At 40.5% G+C, this 17,228-nt stretch overlaps 1 protein-coding gene across 2 annotated transcripts in view; it reads right to left on the bottom strand.

Annotated features, from left to right (window-relative positions):
* Window positions 1–17,228, bottom strand: part of LOC100250435 (transportin-1) — a 35,661-nt gene that overhangs the window by 1,532 nt on the left and 16,901 nt on the right. For both annotated transcript variants that reach the window (XM_010648290.3, XM_019218943.2), the window contains exons 19-28: window positions 13,470–13,553; window positions 4,691–4,798; window positions 4,022–4,126; window positions 3,351–3,413; window positions 3,185–3,259; window positions 2,291–2,362; window positions 2,083–2,207; window positions 1,394–1,445; window positions 1,244–1,312; window positions 47–106 (exon numbers count right to left, since the gene is read on the bottom strand). In XM_010648290.3, coding sequence (XP_010646592.1) covers window positions 47–106; window positions 1,244–1,312; window positions 1,394–1,445; window positions 2,083–2,207; window positions 2,291–2,362; window positions 3,185–3,259; window positions 3,351–3,413; window positions 4,022–4,126; window positions 4,691–4,798; window positions 13,470–13,553 — 813 coding nt within the window. The remainder of the gene's footprint in view (window positions 1–46; window positions 107–1,243; window positions 1,313–1,393; window positions 1,446–2,082; window positions 2,208–2,290; window positions 2,363–3,184; window positions 3,260–3,350; window positions 3,414–4,021; window positions 4,127–4,690; window positions 4,799–13,469; window positions 13,554–17,228) is intronic.

Below are 17,228 nucleotides of genomic sequence, written 5' to 3'. Positions count from 1 at the left end.
AATTAGACAACAAGCATGGATGCCATAGGGTGAAAGCACTACTAACCTGTTTATAACCATGCAACACCTGGCAAACTTCATTGTGTAGGTCCTCACTCCTTATTTCCTGTTGCAGCCATTAAGTTAGGAGAAAAAAGAAGTTGAAACATTTTCATTTAAAGTTAAGTTAGGCGCTCATCATAACTCTTTGGTGGTATGGGATGGGGTGGAAGAGAGGTTTCATAAAAGATTGGCAATGCGAAAAAGACAATATATCTCCAAAGGAGGAAGACTCACTCTAATTAGGAGCACTTTATCTAGCTTGCCTATCTACTTTATGTCATTGTTCAAGATGCCAAGAATTGTGTGTTTGAAGTTGGAACAAATACAAAGGGACTTCCTTCAAGGGTGGTGGGTCTTTAGAGAGAGTCACATTTAGTGAACTAGGCTACTATCTATTCAGACAAGAAAAAGGGGTTTGGGATTGAGGCGTCTTTCCTCACTCAATAAGATCCTTCTTTGTAAATAGAATTGGCATTTTGCCATTTCTCCATCAAGTCTCTCTACTCTGTTCTAGGGTTTGGGAGATCAGTGCCCTTTCCGGTAGGAGCTATTTGAAATGGCTGGATTTCACCCAAGGCAAGTTTTTTTGCTTGGGAGGCATCTTGGGGAAAAGCTTTGACTCTAGATCAACTTTAGAGGAGGAGTTAGATGTTGGCTATAGATGTTTCCTTTATAATATCCAAGAGAAGACAATTGACCACATTCTGCTACATTGTATTAAGGAGACGTCTTTGTGGCATATTTTGTTCTCCATTTTTGGTCTTTTGGGTATTACCTTCCCCGGGTTAAGGGAGACTTTGCTTGATTGGTGTGGTTCCTTTGTTGGGAGGAAACAGAAAAAAGTGTAGGGAGCAGTCTCACTGTGCCTCTTTTGGACAATTTGGAATGAGAGAAATAGAAGATCATATCATAATAAGGAGCGTTCTAACCAATAGGTCAAAACTTTCTTTGTAACTTGTTGTCTTGGATCAAGTTGTATATAGTTAAAGGCCCAGTGTCCTTATTTAACTGCATTGATTGGCTGGGTTCTTATTGAGGGGAGAGTAGTTTTTGTTTTTCCCTTATCCTTTTTTAGGCGCTTGTCAGTTGTCATTATATACGTCCTGTGTACTTTGGTGCGCCCTTTTTGACATTTTATTTATACTGTTTCCTTTTACCTATCAGAAAAAAGTTTTGAAGACTATGATAATGCTATTCTTACATGCCAACTTGCAATAGCTTTGCACATGTAAACAAGTGAACTAAGGGCGCCAGATGGATTTGCTCTAACCTGCAGACATTTGAAAACACCCAAGAAAATATTAGATTGTCGATCTGAATCTAATTGAAGTGTTAAGAAGCAGATGCATACCATGGCACATAGGCCTCGGAAAGCATCTTCCTTTTCAATATCATCACGTATCCTGCCACAAAAGAATTGGTTATGAGAAATTGTTGTCACAGGGTTTGTGCTAAGTCCAATTAAATAGATACCAGGGCTATGCCCAGAACTGAAGTGACACTGACACGCTTAGACAACACATTTAGAGGAGTAGTTGCTAGTACACTGCACAATTGCAAAAATTTGAAAGTATTTCATTCTGCAGTCCCTATCACTTATTGTTTCACTCCCAGCCCATGATGAAATCCTTGAGGATTTTGTGTTATTTTATAAACATCATGGAGAATTAGTAGGATGTGTATGTATTTTCTATTCACATTGCTAATGTTTCAACAAAATTAAGCATAAATCTAGCTAGTTGTCCAAATTTGATGCAGTTGAATTCAGCTTAATTACATTCTGGTACTGTGTAATTTTCAAGCATTTAGATTAATCTGTTTCAGATCATTCTTTTAATTATAGCATCAAACCATGTAGCATACGTGGTAGTTGGAGTACACTGAGCATCTTTGATTTCCTTCCATAATTAAACTCAAAAACCAGATGATGCCACCTTTCTTACTCCAAAAAATAGACATCAAGAGATCTTTCATGGTTGAAAAACAAAAACAAAAACCTGAATACATAAAGTCTTGGTCTGTGATCATGCAAATACGTACATGGATAAAGCAGTACACCATGATTGCATAAAATGCTCCATATGCAGTGACACAATTTCTGGACAGACCCAAGCAAGCCTCCCAAGGGTGATGGCACTATTTTCTATGAGTGACTTGTTGAGCTCCTGGTCATCGTCAGGAAAGATACAATTTACAGAAATAGAAAAAAAGAATCCAGAACATTCACACAAATGCACAAGACAATCACCTCAGCATGTTGAAGTATCGGAACTAAGCATGAGATAACTGTCATCACAATTGGAGAAACTTCTTGATGAACCTGAAATTGAGAATTTAAACAGTCAGTGTCCTTTCATCTATTCTACAGGATACCAACCTAGATGATGCACTCTTTTCATAGTGATACAGAAAAGTACAAAATACCAAGAATAGGACAATCTTACATTTAGAATCCATGACAATTCTGAACAAGATATTGAAAATGGATCAAGAACAATGATGGCAGTTGTGCAGAGCCAGATAAGTTGACCCTTCCTTTACTTTTTCTTCAAAGAATTACACATGCAAAGTTGAATAAGACCTACTTAATAGGGCATTTCACAGGGCTGGTGATTGATGGAATCATATACTTCATATACCACCAATTTGCAAACTAGTGCACCTTTTCCGACGCATTAATAAACTTTCAACTACAAAAAGAATTATAGGAAACATGCACTACACTCAAAGATGTGGGTTTATTAACTAGAGGAAACCACTTCAAGAAATATGAAGAGAAAAACTATAACTTCCAGTCACAAAGCACATGCCACTGCTGTTTTAAAATAAAGGACAAGGCAGCATCTACACCTAGTACAAAGAATGTGCTTTCGCAACAATCAGGCATCAGCAATCAGTTACATTGGCAAGATGAAGAAACCCAGGGTTGAATGTCTATGAGGATGACTCCAAATAAAGTAGAAAAATCAGCATCACACAAATCTATAAATCAGCAAAAACTAAATATATTCTTTTATATGAACTTCAATGGGAACCCATTCTATCTTATGTTAAAATCCAGTCAACTTTTAAGACAGATCAATAAATCAGAAAGGCACATCATGTGGAATGATTTTGCTGAAGAAAAAATTGGAGAACATACCTTAACTGCTAATTCTCCAATTGCCCAACAGGCATTATTCGCCACTGAAACAGTTTCCTTCAGCTTAGAAGTGTTCTGTATAAATCATTCATTACATAAAATTTATAAGAAAAAAAAAAACCAATACCTAAAAAATATTTTTCAGTTAGTGAAATGAATTTATTACCAGTTGCTTGGCCGCAACATTGAGAAAATCAGACAAACGAGGGTGCAAATGAACAGGACACACCTAAACAAGATCACCAAACAGAATGAAATATATTAAACATGAATAGGAAAATAAAACCTCCTAAATAATATGGTTGAACAATTTTTCCTTCCAAGGGTTACAAGGTTAAAACCTCAAATCACACTAGCTGCTTAAGGGATGGGTTATGAGAACCTAACCTGCAGGCCAGGGCTGCAATTGGGCTATCCAGTGGCTGATAAAAAATGAAGGCTTAACGTGTAGTGCTTGTGTAAGACATGGCATGGATATGGATGTTGGATCCATGATGGATGTTCCATTTCAAACAAGTAGATAACAGATGCATCTAAAAAATAGGAGGGGGAGGAAAGCATCACTAATCATCTAGCAATTCCCTAGGTCACTTTCTTAATATGTTTATGCAATATACTTTCATGTTTTAAATTAAGTGTGCATGCCAATCATGGTGTGTTACAAAGACAACTTATTTTAACTTGATAAATCCAACTATAATTGGACATTTCAGAAACACAGTTGTGTCGCTGTCCTAAGATTTAGAGATTTGACAAATCTGACACCTAGTCTCAGCCCACAGAGTACATGCATGCTTGGCCATGTAATATAAGCCAGTTGATATATTTTAAACTTACTCTTGCCAGATCACCCAGAAGTGCAAAGGCACTTTGTCGAACATCTGGTGCATCATCATCCATACAACATTGCAGGAGGAGATCCCTCAAGCTGCTTTGCGCAACCTGCAGAAAAGTTGAATCAGAAAAATTGAACAAGTGTTTCAACATTATGCATTCATGGAGGAGAAAAACTGACCCCTTGTTCTTATGCAGCATCAATAGTGCATTCCAAAAAAGCTAAAGATCTGGAACAATTTGCAATTATCTAGGCCTAGAGATGATTAAATTTTTTTTTCCTTCTCCTGATGCTAGCCAGTAATTAAGAATTAAATAAGTGAACAAAAGTTTCTAGATTTTAATGGTTGCATTGCCTATACCGTCCAATGAATCCATTTGCATCATGCAAAAGGCCCATATAGAAGAATATCAAGCAAAATTATTTTATATATATTATAAGATTATTGTCAGATTATCTATATATTGTTAGGCTAAATTACTTTATAAAGCAAATTACTTTAGATAATGTGCATTTCTTCTCAAAGCACGTTTTCAGAAAAAGAGAACCATTGTATAGGATGAAAAACTTGTACAATTTCAAAAATAAGAACTGGCGGATAACTTTTGTTCATAAAAACACCTTGTCTAATGTAACTTCCAGATCCAAAAATTGTGGAGAAAGGGAAATACCAAACTCTCTATCCCACTACCAAGACCTTCTGCAAGTCCAGACAGCAAGTCGAGAGAGCATACAATAAACTCTTTATCATACTGAACACCAGCTGAAGCAGGATCAATCTGAAAAGTGTCAAAACAAAAACTGCAAGTTGTAACAACTATATTCTTGTCATTCAAATTAACTTTTAAAGGAGCTACATATAATGCGACCAGCTAAGCAGAATGCAAAATTCTACATTATAATGAAGATGTTTAGAAGTGATTGTCTATGGGGACATACAGTTCGCACTGTATCTATATCAATTCACTTGAGGCATCAATACTTCTTCATAAGCACAAATATTGATCTGCCCATCAAACAGACAGAACTCCTTTTGATAAAATATATTACCAGAAGTAGTAACAGGTTCTTGCACATATTGCTCTTAACTTGTAAGAAAGAAAACTAATTGGTAAATACATACTACCATGTACAAACTGACTAGACCTGCGGCTCTGCCAGCAAAATGGGGATAGAAACATGCAATCATTGGAATAATTGATCAGGCACATTACAAAACTGAAAGGAAAAATACTAAAGCATAAGCAAACTTTTGTTCTTCTATACCAAAAGTGAAGTTAGTTCGAAATATGAGAAACCTCATCCAACTAGGGCTCCATTTTTTCCACTTTAATAAACTTTACACTAAGAACAATAGACCAAATGTTAACACGTTGCTGGCCACAAGTTCATTAATTGAATGTAGCAGGCCTAGCTGATGGCAGTACTCAATTTCCAGAGCAAAACGGAGTTTTTGTGTATTCGCACCTTGTTTGCTTTGTATACATCATGTATACTTTTTCTTTTAATACAATTGCCTTCACTTATCAAAAAAAAAAAATCCAGATCAAAACGGATGTCATTAGGAGAGCTGAAAAAGAACAGAAATCGGATATCGGGTTGAGGAAGATATGTACCACAAACATTTCAGGTGAATAGTACTCCATTTCATCCCCTTTCTAATTCTTCAGGACCACTCCTAAAGAGGCAAACAAAACCTAAATATGGTCCTTCCATCAACTTGACTACTATTTCTATTCCTAGCTTTACTAAATTTTGGCTCAATAAATTTTTTAATTCTGAAGTAACTATCTACGATTTATCTAGTCTTTACTTGTTTTAATAGGTAAAAAGGGCAATTAAACTAAAAGCGCTTGAAAATGAATCATGTAAAGACTTCATGGTTTTTTTTTTTTTTGATAGATAAACGCACAAGGATAAATTAGATAAAGGGTGCTTGAAAGGCAACCCAGAGCATACAGGGAGTATACAAGCGTCGCCTAAAAACAAGAAATAAAAGGGACAAACACTCACCGGCCCTCAACAAGAACCCAACCAGTCCACAAAGTTAAACAAAGTTAAGGGGCCTACAACTATAGAAGATTTAGCCTAAAAAAAGAGATTACAAATAAAGGAATTTTTCAATCTTTAAACCAACAAGACCTCATTATCAAAAACTATCACATTTCTTTCCTTCCAAATCATCCAAAATAAGCAAAGAGAAGCTACCCGCCAAACATTTCTATGCTTCTTGTCCTTAAAGGAAACATACCAACCTAAAAGAGTGTCTCTAACCTAAAATGGAAGGACCCAATTAACACCAAATAAAGACTTCATGGTTATAATCTTTACCACTACTCTAGTCTCACTAAACAAGGTTAATATAATTATAAAAAGAATCAAGTGGTTAGAGCTTTGTGGGATATTGTTTTTGGTTTAGTTGATGTGAAATGGGTTTTTCCAGAAACTGTAAAGGAGGTCTTAGCTAGCTGGAGGGGCTCGTTTGTGGGGAAGAAAAGGAAAAAGATTTGGGACACCATTCCATTGTGTATTTTTTGGACAGTGTGGAAGGAGAGAAATAGATTAGCTTTTAGGGGGGGTGTGTTGAACATTCAAAAGTTAAAGAATTTTTTTGTCTGTAATTTGTGGAGTTGGGCCAAATTGTATGTAGGTGAGGAGGCGTTCTCCCTTATAGGCTTCCTAGAGTGGATAGCATCCACTTAAAGGGAGGTGATTCTTTTTGTCTTTGTTTTTTGAGGCCTTAGCCGCCTTGTATACTCCCTGTATACTTTGTGGCGTTTTGCCTTTCTAATGCATATCCTTTACTTATCAAAAAAAAAAAAAAGAATCAAGTAACACAAAAACCACATCTAATTGGGACATTTGTCCTAACCACAAAGACTTGTCTTTTTATTTTTATTTTTTTCTCCATTATAAGGACTTCCAAACCGAGTAACTCAATTAGACATACTTTTTAACAGAAGGGGGGGAAGGGGGGGAAGGGGGAGATGACAGATAACAAGAACCTAAGACATAGAACAAAAGTACATAGAAATTCAATGGTGTCATGCGCTCAGTGCATTATCTTGGCATTGACACTATAATCTTTCCATTCCAAATGGATACAAATCTTACAGGTTCCTCGCAGCAAATATTCTTCATATGCCAAAAATAAGATGTGGGTAGATGTCTAAAGCTCAACAATGTTTCTAGATTAAAATGGTACAATGGCTAGGACGGAAGAAGGAAAACGGTGGTTTGCAGTGGAGTCCAAGTCCTTTGAGATCTCTATTGAGGGGCTTGGAGGGAGTCTAAGAGGGGTCATAGTGGAGCGTGGAAGAGGTTATTCCAGGTGGGTCAGATTCGGGGAGTGCAGTCTAAGATGCCTTCTGGCAAGAGTGGAAGCTTGTTGCAGAGATGTTGAGATGCCGAGGTGGAGCAAAGGATGGAAGGAGAATGGAAGGTTTTTTAGGCTGAAATGCCGGGAGAATGGGGCTGGAAGGTTCATCTTCTGCAAGGTGGTCACGGCAGAAAAAAAGAGCTTCTCCCTGGTGTTCCCAGAAGGAGAAGGAATCCATGGGGGATGGCTCATATTGGCTGAGAATTTAAGGGCACTCGGGGTGGTTCCTTTTTTTGAGGAAAAGGTGGAGCCAAAGGCCGTGTTCGGGAACAGCTGGAAGGCTGAAAGTGGGATGAATGGAGGTGAGAGGATGTCATATGCAAGTGTAGTAAAAAAGAATGAATGTTTGGAGGAGGAGACTATTTGGTTGCAGATTGGAGAAGGAGCTGTGCAGGGCAGAGAAGAGAAGCTTAGAAGGTGCTTGGTTGGGAAGTTTGAAGAGGGACCTTTTTTAGTTTCAGAGGTTCAGGTGTTGAAGGTGTGGGCTAGGAGCACTTGGCAGCTGAGAGGTGGCTTGCAGGTGCATATTTTTGGGGGGTCTTTAATCCTCTTTGAGTTTGAGGATGTCTTGGAGGCAGAAAGGGTGTTGATGAGAGGATCTAGAAGATTCAGGGAGAGACTCATCAGTTTGGAAAGATGGCATCATGAGACGGGGTGCTTGGTACAGGAGGAGGCTTACAAGGAGGCGTGGGTGAGAGTATTGGGTTTCCCTTTACATTTGTGGAGTCGTGAAGTGCTCATTAAAATCGGGGACTGCTGTGGGGGATTCTTAGAAGTGGATGAAGGTTCGGAAAATGCGGTCCAAATGCAGTGGGCTAGGATCCTAGTGAGATCGAGCGGGAGAAGACTTCCCGGTTCCTTGCAGCTAGTGATCGGGTCCATATGCTACTCAATCCAGTTGTGGTGGGAAATATTCCCGAAAGTTTCAGTGGTTGTTCCGAGAAGCTACAGTGGAGGGTCGCCTGAGTCGAAGGTTAGAGGTGACATCAGTGGTGATCCACGCACGAGCAAGGGGGTGGAGAAAGACCTTGGTCAGGAGCAGACTGGTAAAGAAGACGTGTCAAGCTCTGGAGGGAAGAGTGGCTATTTAGGGGAAGGAGTGGACAGCCATCTCCAAAAGGTAGTTGCAAGCGGGGACGTTTTTGGAGGCGGTGGCAGGAGGGCCTGTTTGGAGATGACAGGGGACTCTAAGGGAGCAAGTGGGCCGGTGGGGGAAAGCCCAGTTGGGAGGCAACAGGATAGGAGGGGAGTTGGGCCTGTATTTGAGTTGAGGGAAGGATTGGGCCGGGCCCATTTCGGAGGCCCTTCTATTTTAAGTGAGGGGGGCAGCATGGGGATGGAGAACCCGCTAGGGCTCATCGCGGGGGATGATCGCGCAGCAACGACTGTCCCGCTGGAGTGGATCGAGCCGCCGGAAGCTTGGAACTCAGGCGCCGATGAAGTTCTCCAGGCTGAAGCGGCAAGGTATTCCTCTTCTCCCTGTCCTTTGATGTCTCGGGGGGTGCGGGCTTTCTCTTCTTCTTCTATTTCTTGTCGGAAAAGAGCGGCGAAAGGGTCTCGGGGGGTGCGGGCCTCCTATTCTTCTTCCCTTTCATGTCGGAAAAGAGCGGCGAATGAGTCTCGAAGAGGCGGTTGTGGATCGGCGACGGAAGTGGTTGGAGTGGATGGGGACATTAGTCCCCTGAATATGGTATTGGCTGACGGAAGGGGTGAGGAGGGCTCTTCCGGGGAGGAAATGGCCATGGTTTTGGTCGGAGAGACAAGTACTGTTGAAAGAAACTCCTTGAGGCAGACTGTGGGTGGAACGGAGTCAGTGGAGGATTGGAAATCCTCTTGTCTTGCTCAGTTTAGTGATTTTCTGGGCATGCCAACCACGGGATGTGAAGAGGAAATTTTAAATATGCTCAAGAGATGGATCATGAGGAAAGACCAGAAGAACCAGAGGAATGGGGCTAAAAGGGCCAAGGTAGGAACCTCAAAGTCTGTAAGGGAACTTAAAAGGTTGGAGTGTTCCATTAATTTTAAAAGCTCAGGGCATGGAAGAGCTCTATTTAGAGAGAGTGGGGGGTCAGTCTCTGAGGGTAAATGAAGTTAAGAATTATCTCCTGGAATGTGAGAGGGGCAAATGATAGAGATAAAAGAAGGCTCATCAAATCTCTAATCAAGACTCAAAAAGCGGATTTGGTTTGTCTACAGGAGACCAAAATCCAAAGAATGTCGTCTAGTATGGTTCGGTCCTTGGGGGTGGGAAGATCATTGGAGTGGGGTGCTCTTGATTCTCAGGGTATGGTAGGGGGGGTGTTAGTTTTTCGGGATACTAGAGTTCTAGAACTGTTGGAAATGGAAATTGGGAATTTTTCAGTCTCTTGTCGATTTAAAAACGTGGAGGATGGCTTCTGTTGGGTCTTTACAGGGGTATATGGCCCTGCTGTTGGGAGGTTGAGGGAGGATTTCTGGGAGGAATTGGGGACAATCAGGGGATTGTGGCAGGACCCGTGGTGTTTAGGGGGTGATTTTAATGTTATTAGATTGTTGGGAGAAAGGAACAGGATCTCAAGACTGTCGTCTACAATGAGAAGATTTTCGGAGATCATTGATGATTTGGAATTAAGGGATTTCCCTTTGCAAGGGGGGTCTTTCACGTGGAGGGGTGGGTTGAACAATCAGACTCAGTCAAGGCTGGACAAATTTTTAGTTTCAGAGGATTGGGAAGGTTATTTCAGTGGGGCAATTCAAAGTCTTTTACCGAGAATTGTTTCTGACCACTGCCCAATTCTGCTGGACTGTGGAGGAACGAGGAAGGGGCCTTCCCCTTTTAGGTTTGAGAATATGTGGCTGAAGGAAGAAGGTTTTAGGGATTTACTTAGGAATTGGTGGGTGGGATTCAATTTCAGAGGTTCCTTTAGTTTCACGCTGTCTGAAAAGTTGAAAGCGCTTAAGGCCTGCTTGAAGGTGTGGAATAGAGAAGTGTTTGGGAATGTGAATGCTAGAAAAGAATCAGCTTTGAAGCAGATGATGCTTTGGGATTCAATAGAAGGGGATAGGGTGCTGAATACTGAAGAGCAAAATTCCAGAAAGAAGGCTTTGGAGGAGTATGAGAAGTGGGTGTTAATGGAAGAGACAGCTTGGAGGCAAAAGTCGAGAAAGTTATGGCTGAGGGAGGGAGACAAAAACACTGGATACTTTCATAAAATGGCCAATGCTCATAGGAGGGTCAATTCCATGGTGAAGATCAAGACAAATGGGACGTGGGTTTCTGAAGAGAGTGACATCAAGGAGGGTGTGGTTCAGGCTTTCCACTCTCTCTTGTCAGAAACAGCTGAGTGGAGGCCTAGATGCAATGGGCTGCAGGTTGGGGTCTTGGAAGGGGAAAATGCAACTATGTTAGAAGCTCCTTTCTCTGAGGAAGAGGTTTTTGGAGCTCTTTCGGATCTCAATGGGGATAAAGCTCCTGGTCCTGATGGTTTCACAATGGCATTTTGGCAATTCAGTTGGAGTTTTTTGAAGGAGGAAGTGATGGGGTTTTTCAAGGACTTTCATGATCAGGGCAAGTTCGTCAAGAGCATAAATGCATCATTTCTGGTGTTAATTCCTAAGAAAGGAGGAGCCGAAGACCTCAAGGACTTTAGACCTATAAGCCTGGTGGGAAGTCTTTATAAGCTGTTAGCAAAGGTGCTAGCTAATAGGCTTAAAAAGGTGATGGGTAAGTTAGTGTCCAAGTCCCAAAATGCTTTTGTGGAGGGAAGGCAAATCTTGGATGCCTCGCTGATTGCGAATGAGGCGATTCATTCAATGCAGAATAGTGGGGGAGGGGGCATCCTTTGCAAGCTAGATATTGAAAAAGCATACGACCATGTGAATTGGAGTTTTCTCTTTTGGTTGATGGAAATGATGGGCTTTGGAGCTAAGTGGATCAGCTGGATTCAGTGGTGTATTGGGACTGTCAGCTTCTCTGTTCTGATTAATGGAACTTCCTCAGGTTTCTTCAAAAGTTCTAGGGGTTTGAGACAGGGGGATCCCCTTTCCCCCTACTTGTTCGTGATTGTCATGGAGGCTCTTAGTTGCTTGCTGAAGAGAGCAAAGGAGGGGGGGTTTTTGTCGGGGTGGCATCTCAGTGGTAGAGGAGGGAGGGGAGTGGAGATCACTCATTTGTTGTTTGCGGATGACACTTTAGTTTTTTGTGAGCCTTCCACTGATCAGGTGTCCTATTTGAGTTGGCTCCTTATGTGGTTTGAAGCAATGTCAGGGTTGAAGGTGAATTTAGACAAAAGTGAAATCATCGCGGTGGGAAGAGTGGAGAATGTAGAGGAGGTGGCCCTTGAGTTTGGATGCAAGGTTAGCAGGCTTCCTTCTACTTATTTGGGTCTTCCCTTGGGGGCTCGCTTCAAGGAGGTGGCTACTTGGGACGGAGTTGAGGAAAGGTTGAGGAAGAAGCTTTCTATTTGGAAAAGGCAGTATATCTCCAAGGGGGGCAGAATGACCTTGATCAGGAGCACTTTGTCCAGCATGCCTATCTATTGTATGTCCCTGTTTCAGATGCCAAGAAGCGTGAGTTTGAGATTGGAGCGGATCCAAAGGGATTTTCTTTGGGGTGGTGGGGCATTGGAAAGGAAGCCTCATTTAGTGGAATGGTCTATTATATGCTCAGATAAACGAAAGGGCGGCTTGGGTGTGAGGAGCTTGGCGTTGCTAAACAAGGCTCTCCTTTGTAAGTGGAGTTGGCGTTTTGCGGTGGAAAGGGAAGCTTTATGGAGGCAAGTCATAAGTGCAAAGTATGGGGAAGAAGAGGGTGGTTGGAGGTCTTGTGTTGTGAGAGGAAGTTATGGGGTTGGGTTGTGGAAAGCGATTAGGAGAGGATGGGAAGCGGTAGGCAACAATTTGGTTTATTCTGTGGGAAATGGTAGGAGGATTAGATTTTGGGAGGATAAGTGGTGTGGTGATGATAAGTTGTGTTCCCTTTTTCCTTCTCTATATGTTATTTCCTTGGATAAGGAGGCTTGGGTTGCGGATGTATGGAGTCATTCTGGAGGGGGAGTGTGGGCTCCTAGGTTCTCTAGGAGTATTAATGATTGGGAGGTAATTGAGGTGGAACGCCTTCTCTTGAGGTTGCAAGGGAGGAGGGTTTACAGTGATGTGGAAGATGAAGTAATTTGGACTAAGGCAAAGGACAAAAGATTCTCAGTTAAGTCTCTTTACAAGGACTTGGACCCAGAAAGACGTGAAGAATTTCCTGCAAATATCATTTGGAATTCTTTGGTGCCGCCGAGGGTAAGTTTTTTTGCTTGGGAGGCCACGTGGAAAAAGTCCATAACATTGGATCGTCTTCAAAGAAGAGGGTTCTCTTTGGCTAATAAATGCTATTTGTGTTTGGTAGAGGAAGAATCTATTGATCACATCCTCTTGCATTGTGGGCTGGCCAGAAGTTTATGGAGCTTACTTTTCTCTCTATTTGGAGTTTCATGGGTGCTCCCCTATTCAATAAGAGAAGCGTTATTGGGGTGGTTAGGGCCTTGTGTGGGAAAGGAAAGGAGGAAAGTGTGGCGTTCAGCTCCCTTGTGCCTCTTTTGGATTGTTTGGAAGGAAAGAAACAGTAGGGCTTTTGAGAATGTAGAGCATACGATTCAAGGGTGTAAATCGGTTTTACTTTGTAATCTGTGGGCGTGGTCCAGGGTTGTTTCTGGTCCCACTTCCGTTGTAGATTTTGTTGATTGGATAGACCATGGGTAAAGGTTTTTTTTGTATACCTCCTGTATACTTAGGGGTGCTTCCTTGAAGTGCCTCTTTTTATTAATATATTGCCTCTTTATTCATAAAAAAAAACAATGTTTCTAGATTAACCTTCCCTTTACTGATGAACTTAAACATAATGACATCAAGTATAAAGCATAAAAGTATAAAATGATGACCATAGGCACCTATGCCATTACATGGTGGAATGAATGACACTACATACAGAAAATAAATAAATAAATAATAATAATGACCAAACCATAAACTAATGACGATAATCTATGAAATGATAAATTACAACTCTGACAAAAAACACAATAAAAAATCCAATATATAGAAACCTTTGCCAATTGTTGTGTCTGGATGATGTTTATGCACCTCTGAAAGACGGGCTCAGCAAATTGAGAAAACCCGGTACCCAATGCCTGGAAGGAGTAAAACACATCAGTCTTTTGTATCACAGTAAGTCACTAAGGGCCCATTTGGCCAATCTATACCTTCTAATAAAGTCCTTTCTAAAAAAATCTATACATAAAAAAGCTTATTAGAAAGAGATTGTTTGTGTTTGTTTAATATAATTTTATGTCATTTTATAAGATTTACGAGGTTATAGATATCATTTTATAAAAATTATAAGATTATAAATGTCCATGTAAAAGAACTTTTCGAGACAAATTCTATATTCTTGAAGCTCTTTTGGTAAGAGCTATTAGGTTATAACTTTAAAAGAAAGAGCATTTAAGTCCTAATATCTTTAAATAAAGGACTTCTTAAATAAAACCAAACACCCTGTAAAAAACTTGCACCATCAAAAAGCTCCTTTAAGCCTATTAAATGGTGTACTAAATGGCACCTAAATCCCCCACATATACATTTATACTACCACAGCTCCTAGATATTAATGGAAACTCTGAAACAGAAAGTATAAATGCATGTGGTTGTAGCAGCAAAAAAATATCAGAAAGTCTTATAGAATCAAAAGCACAATCCACATACTCATCCCAACTTGGAATTGTATGTACTGGTGAACAGATTTTTTTTTTTTTTTTCTTATAGGTAATAAAAGGGGCTTGCATTAAAAGTGCCTAAAAGACGGTGAAACAAGTACAAATGAAGTATACAAACAAAGCCCAAAAAAAGCTAGGCAGTAAGGAGGAAAAAAAACCCCTTACCTAACAAACAACCAATCTACAAAATCAGTCAAAGACAACGTGTGATCCTCTATATACACCCTAGCCTAATTCACAAAAGTATACATTAATATAGATTTAATTGCTTGGTCAGACCACTCGACGTCATTGAAAACTCTTCTATTCTTTTCCTTCCAAATAGTCCACAATAAGCATAAGAGGGCAGCCCTCCACACTTTCTCCCGTTTTTTACCCATGAAAGTGTCATGTCAACCTAACAGATTCCTTCTAAGGAATGCGACCACTGCACACCAAAAAAGGAGTAAATCAAGTTCCACAACATTCTAACCTTATCACAAAACAGGAGTAGGTGATCTGTAGTTTCCTCTTTTTTGCACAAGTAACACCTATTCAGGAAATTTTCCCCTCTTTTTCAGCTGGTCAAGAGCCAAAAGTCTGCTCCAAGACGTTTCCCAAGCAAAAACAAGACCCTCACTAGAGCACATAACCTCCAAATAATACTAAATGGAAAAGGATCTCTAGAAGCAATAAAGAAATCTGACTGAAAATTTGTCATTCTTGCTTTCTCTCCAACTCCGAATGTTCTCCACTTCCCTTCTAACAACCAAGGGTTGTAGTTTACAAAACAAATTCTCCACTTCTCCCATCTCCCAGTCGTTAAAACTTCATGAAAAGTGAGGGCTCCAACAACCCAAATCCCCACCCTCCTCCCATGCCTCTAGTACCCCACTATCTTTGTTTACTACCAACAAAAACAAGTTAAGGAAAGCTTATTTCAAAGTTTAGTCCTCGCACCACATGTCTTTCCAAAACTCAACCCTTCTTTCATTCCCAACTATAAAGCGAGATCTACTTTTTATACCCTCCTATTCATTTCTGATGGTTTTCCACACCCCCGCACCATAACCTCCTCTCACTCCTTTCAAACACCACCCCCCATCCTTTTCTCCAAACTTCCTAATAATGATTTGTTTCCAAAAGGGCTCCCTCTCTTCAACAAATCTCCAACTCCCTTCCCAAGCAAGACTTTGTTTAAGGCAACAAGGCTACAAATTCCAAGACCTCCTTCCTTATCTACACGAACTAAATTCCAATTCACCAAATGAGGCTTTTTCTCTAGGGTAGCTTCCTTACTCTACACCCCATCACCAAAGCAAACATCCTCCATTGTCACCCCCCCCCCCCCCCCATCTTATAGGAATGACCTCACTTTTATTCATATTCACTTTTAACCCAAAGATCACATCAAACACATAAACACCCAACTCAGATATCTCAACAAATCACTATTGGCCTTGCAGAAGATCATGGTGTCGTTAACAAACAAAAAACGAGACACATCCATCCCCTCTCCATTGCTTCTTCCCACCTTAAACCTACTGATGAAGTCACCATTTCTGGCTCCGAACAACAATTGGCTAAGAGTCTCCATAGCCAAAATGAATAGATGAGGGATAATAGGTCACCTTGCCTCAAGCCCTTAGTGCTACAAAAAAAGCCCAAAGAGGTTTCGTTAATGAGGACAGAAAAGCTTGTTGTGGAAATGAACCATTGTATACAACTTATCCACCTTTGCCCAAGCTTTAGTCATGACTACCAATAGGAAATCCCAATTGACATGATCATAAGCCTTCCCAATATCCATCTTTAAAAGGAGACCAAGAATGTTGCCCTTTAACCTAGAATCAATAGCCTCATTAACAATGAGCACTGCATCCAAAATCTTTCTACCTTGAATAAAAGCATGTTCAGTATCTAAAACCACCTCCCCCACTACCGTCTTAAGCCTGTTTGCCAAGACTTTGGCAAGCAACTTGAACAAGCCCCCTATCAAACTGATTGGTCTAAAGTCTTTCAAATCTTTAGTTCCCCTTTTTTGGGATCAATACCAGGAAAGTGAAATTTAAGCTTCTTTGAATGGTGCCATGAAGGAAGAAATCTTTAAAGAAAGCCATAATTTCTAACTTAACAAAATCCTAACAAAAATGCCAAAAAGTCATGGTAAAACTGTCTAGGCCTAAAGCTTTATCTCCACAAAGACTACTCAAGGCTTCCTCCAAAAACGGCACCTCTAGGCTTCTGAATCTATCTTCACCCAACACTTCGAAGTGTAAACCCCTTATACTAGTTCTCCAATCCCCCCATCTCAAAGAGAAGAGTATGATAAGTTCTCTTCATCAACAGTCAAAGTAACCCCATTGACTCTCACTTTAGTTAACAAGTTTATTATAGCACAAGCATTGGCCATCTTGTGAGCGTTCTTATCTCCCTCCCTTAACCAGATTTCCCTAGGTTTTTGTCTCCACGAAGTTTCTTCCAATAAAGTCCACTTCTTATAATCCTCTAAGCCCCCCCTTCTAGCCTCCGCTTCCTCAAGAGAAAGAGAAGAAGCTCTCTCTTTAGAGTCCCAAAAGTGAATGCGGAAAAAGGCTTCTAATTTGTTAAAGGAGACATTGCCAAAAACTTCTTTGTTCCACACTTTAAGATCCCTCTTAAGAGCCTTTAACTTCTTAGCAAGGCAGTGACTGCTAGTACCATTAACAACATACCCAATCCACCAATTTCTCATGAGGTCTTTGAACTCATCAGTCTTTTTTTTTTTTTTTTTATTTATAACAACGAAACCTTCCATGGCCAAGCCCTTAGAACTTTTCATGGGGACCCAAACCTTGGGGTGTTGACCGCCCCGCAACAACCAACACCAGATAAATTTAAAGTATTATTAACGGCATGATTCGAACTTAAAATTATGTGCCACCTTGAACTCATCATTCTTAAGCCACATATTCTCAAATCTAAAAGGGCTCTTGCCCTTTTTGACACCTCCACCTTCAAGAATAATTGGACAATGCTTAGAAGTGAGCTTAGGAAGAACAAATTGAGAGATACCTAAAAATGGTCCTTCTACTCATCAAAGACTAAAAAGCAATCTAACCTTGAAGTTGCCTG

The sequence above is a fragment of the Vitis vinifera genome, chromosome 3, assembly GCF_030704535.1.
Source record: "Vitis vinifera cultivar Pinot Noir 40024 chromosome 3, ASM3070453v1".
Lineage (NCBI taxonomy): Eukaryota > Viridiplantae > Streptophyta > Magnoliopsida > Vitales > Vitaceae > Vitis > Vitis vinifera.
Note: the sequence above shows the minus strand (reverse complement) of the source record. Positions and strands in the feature narration are given on the sequence as shown.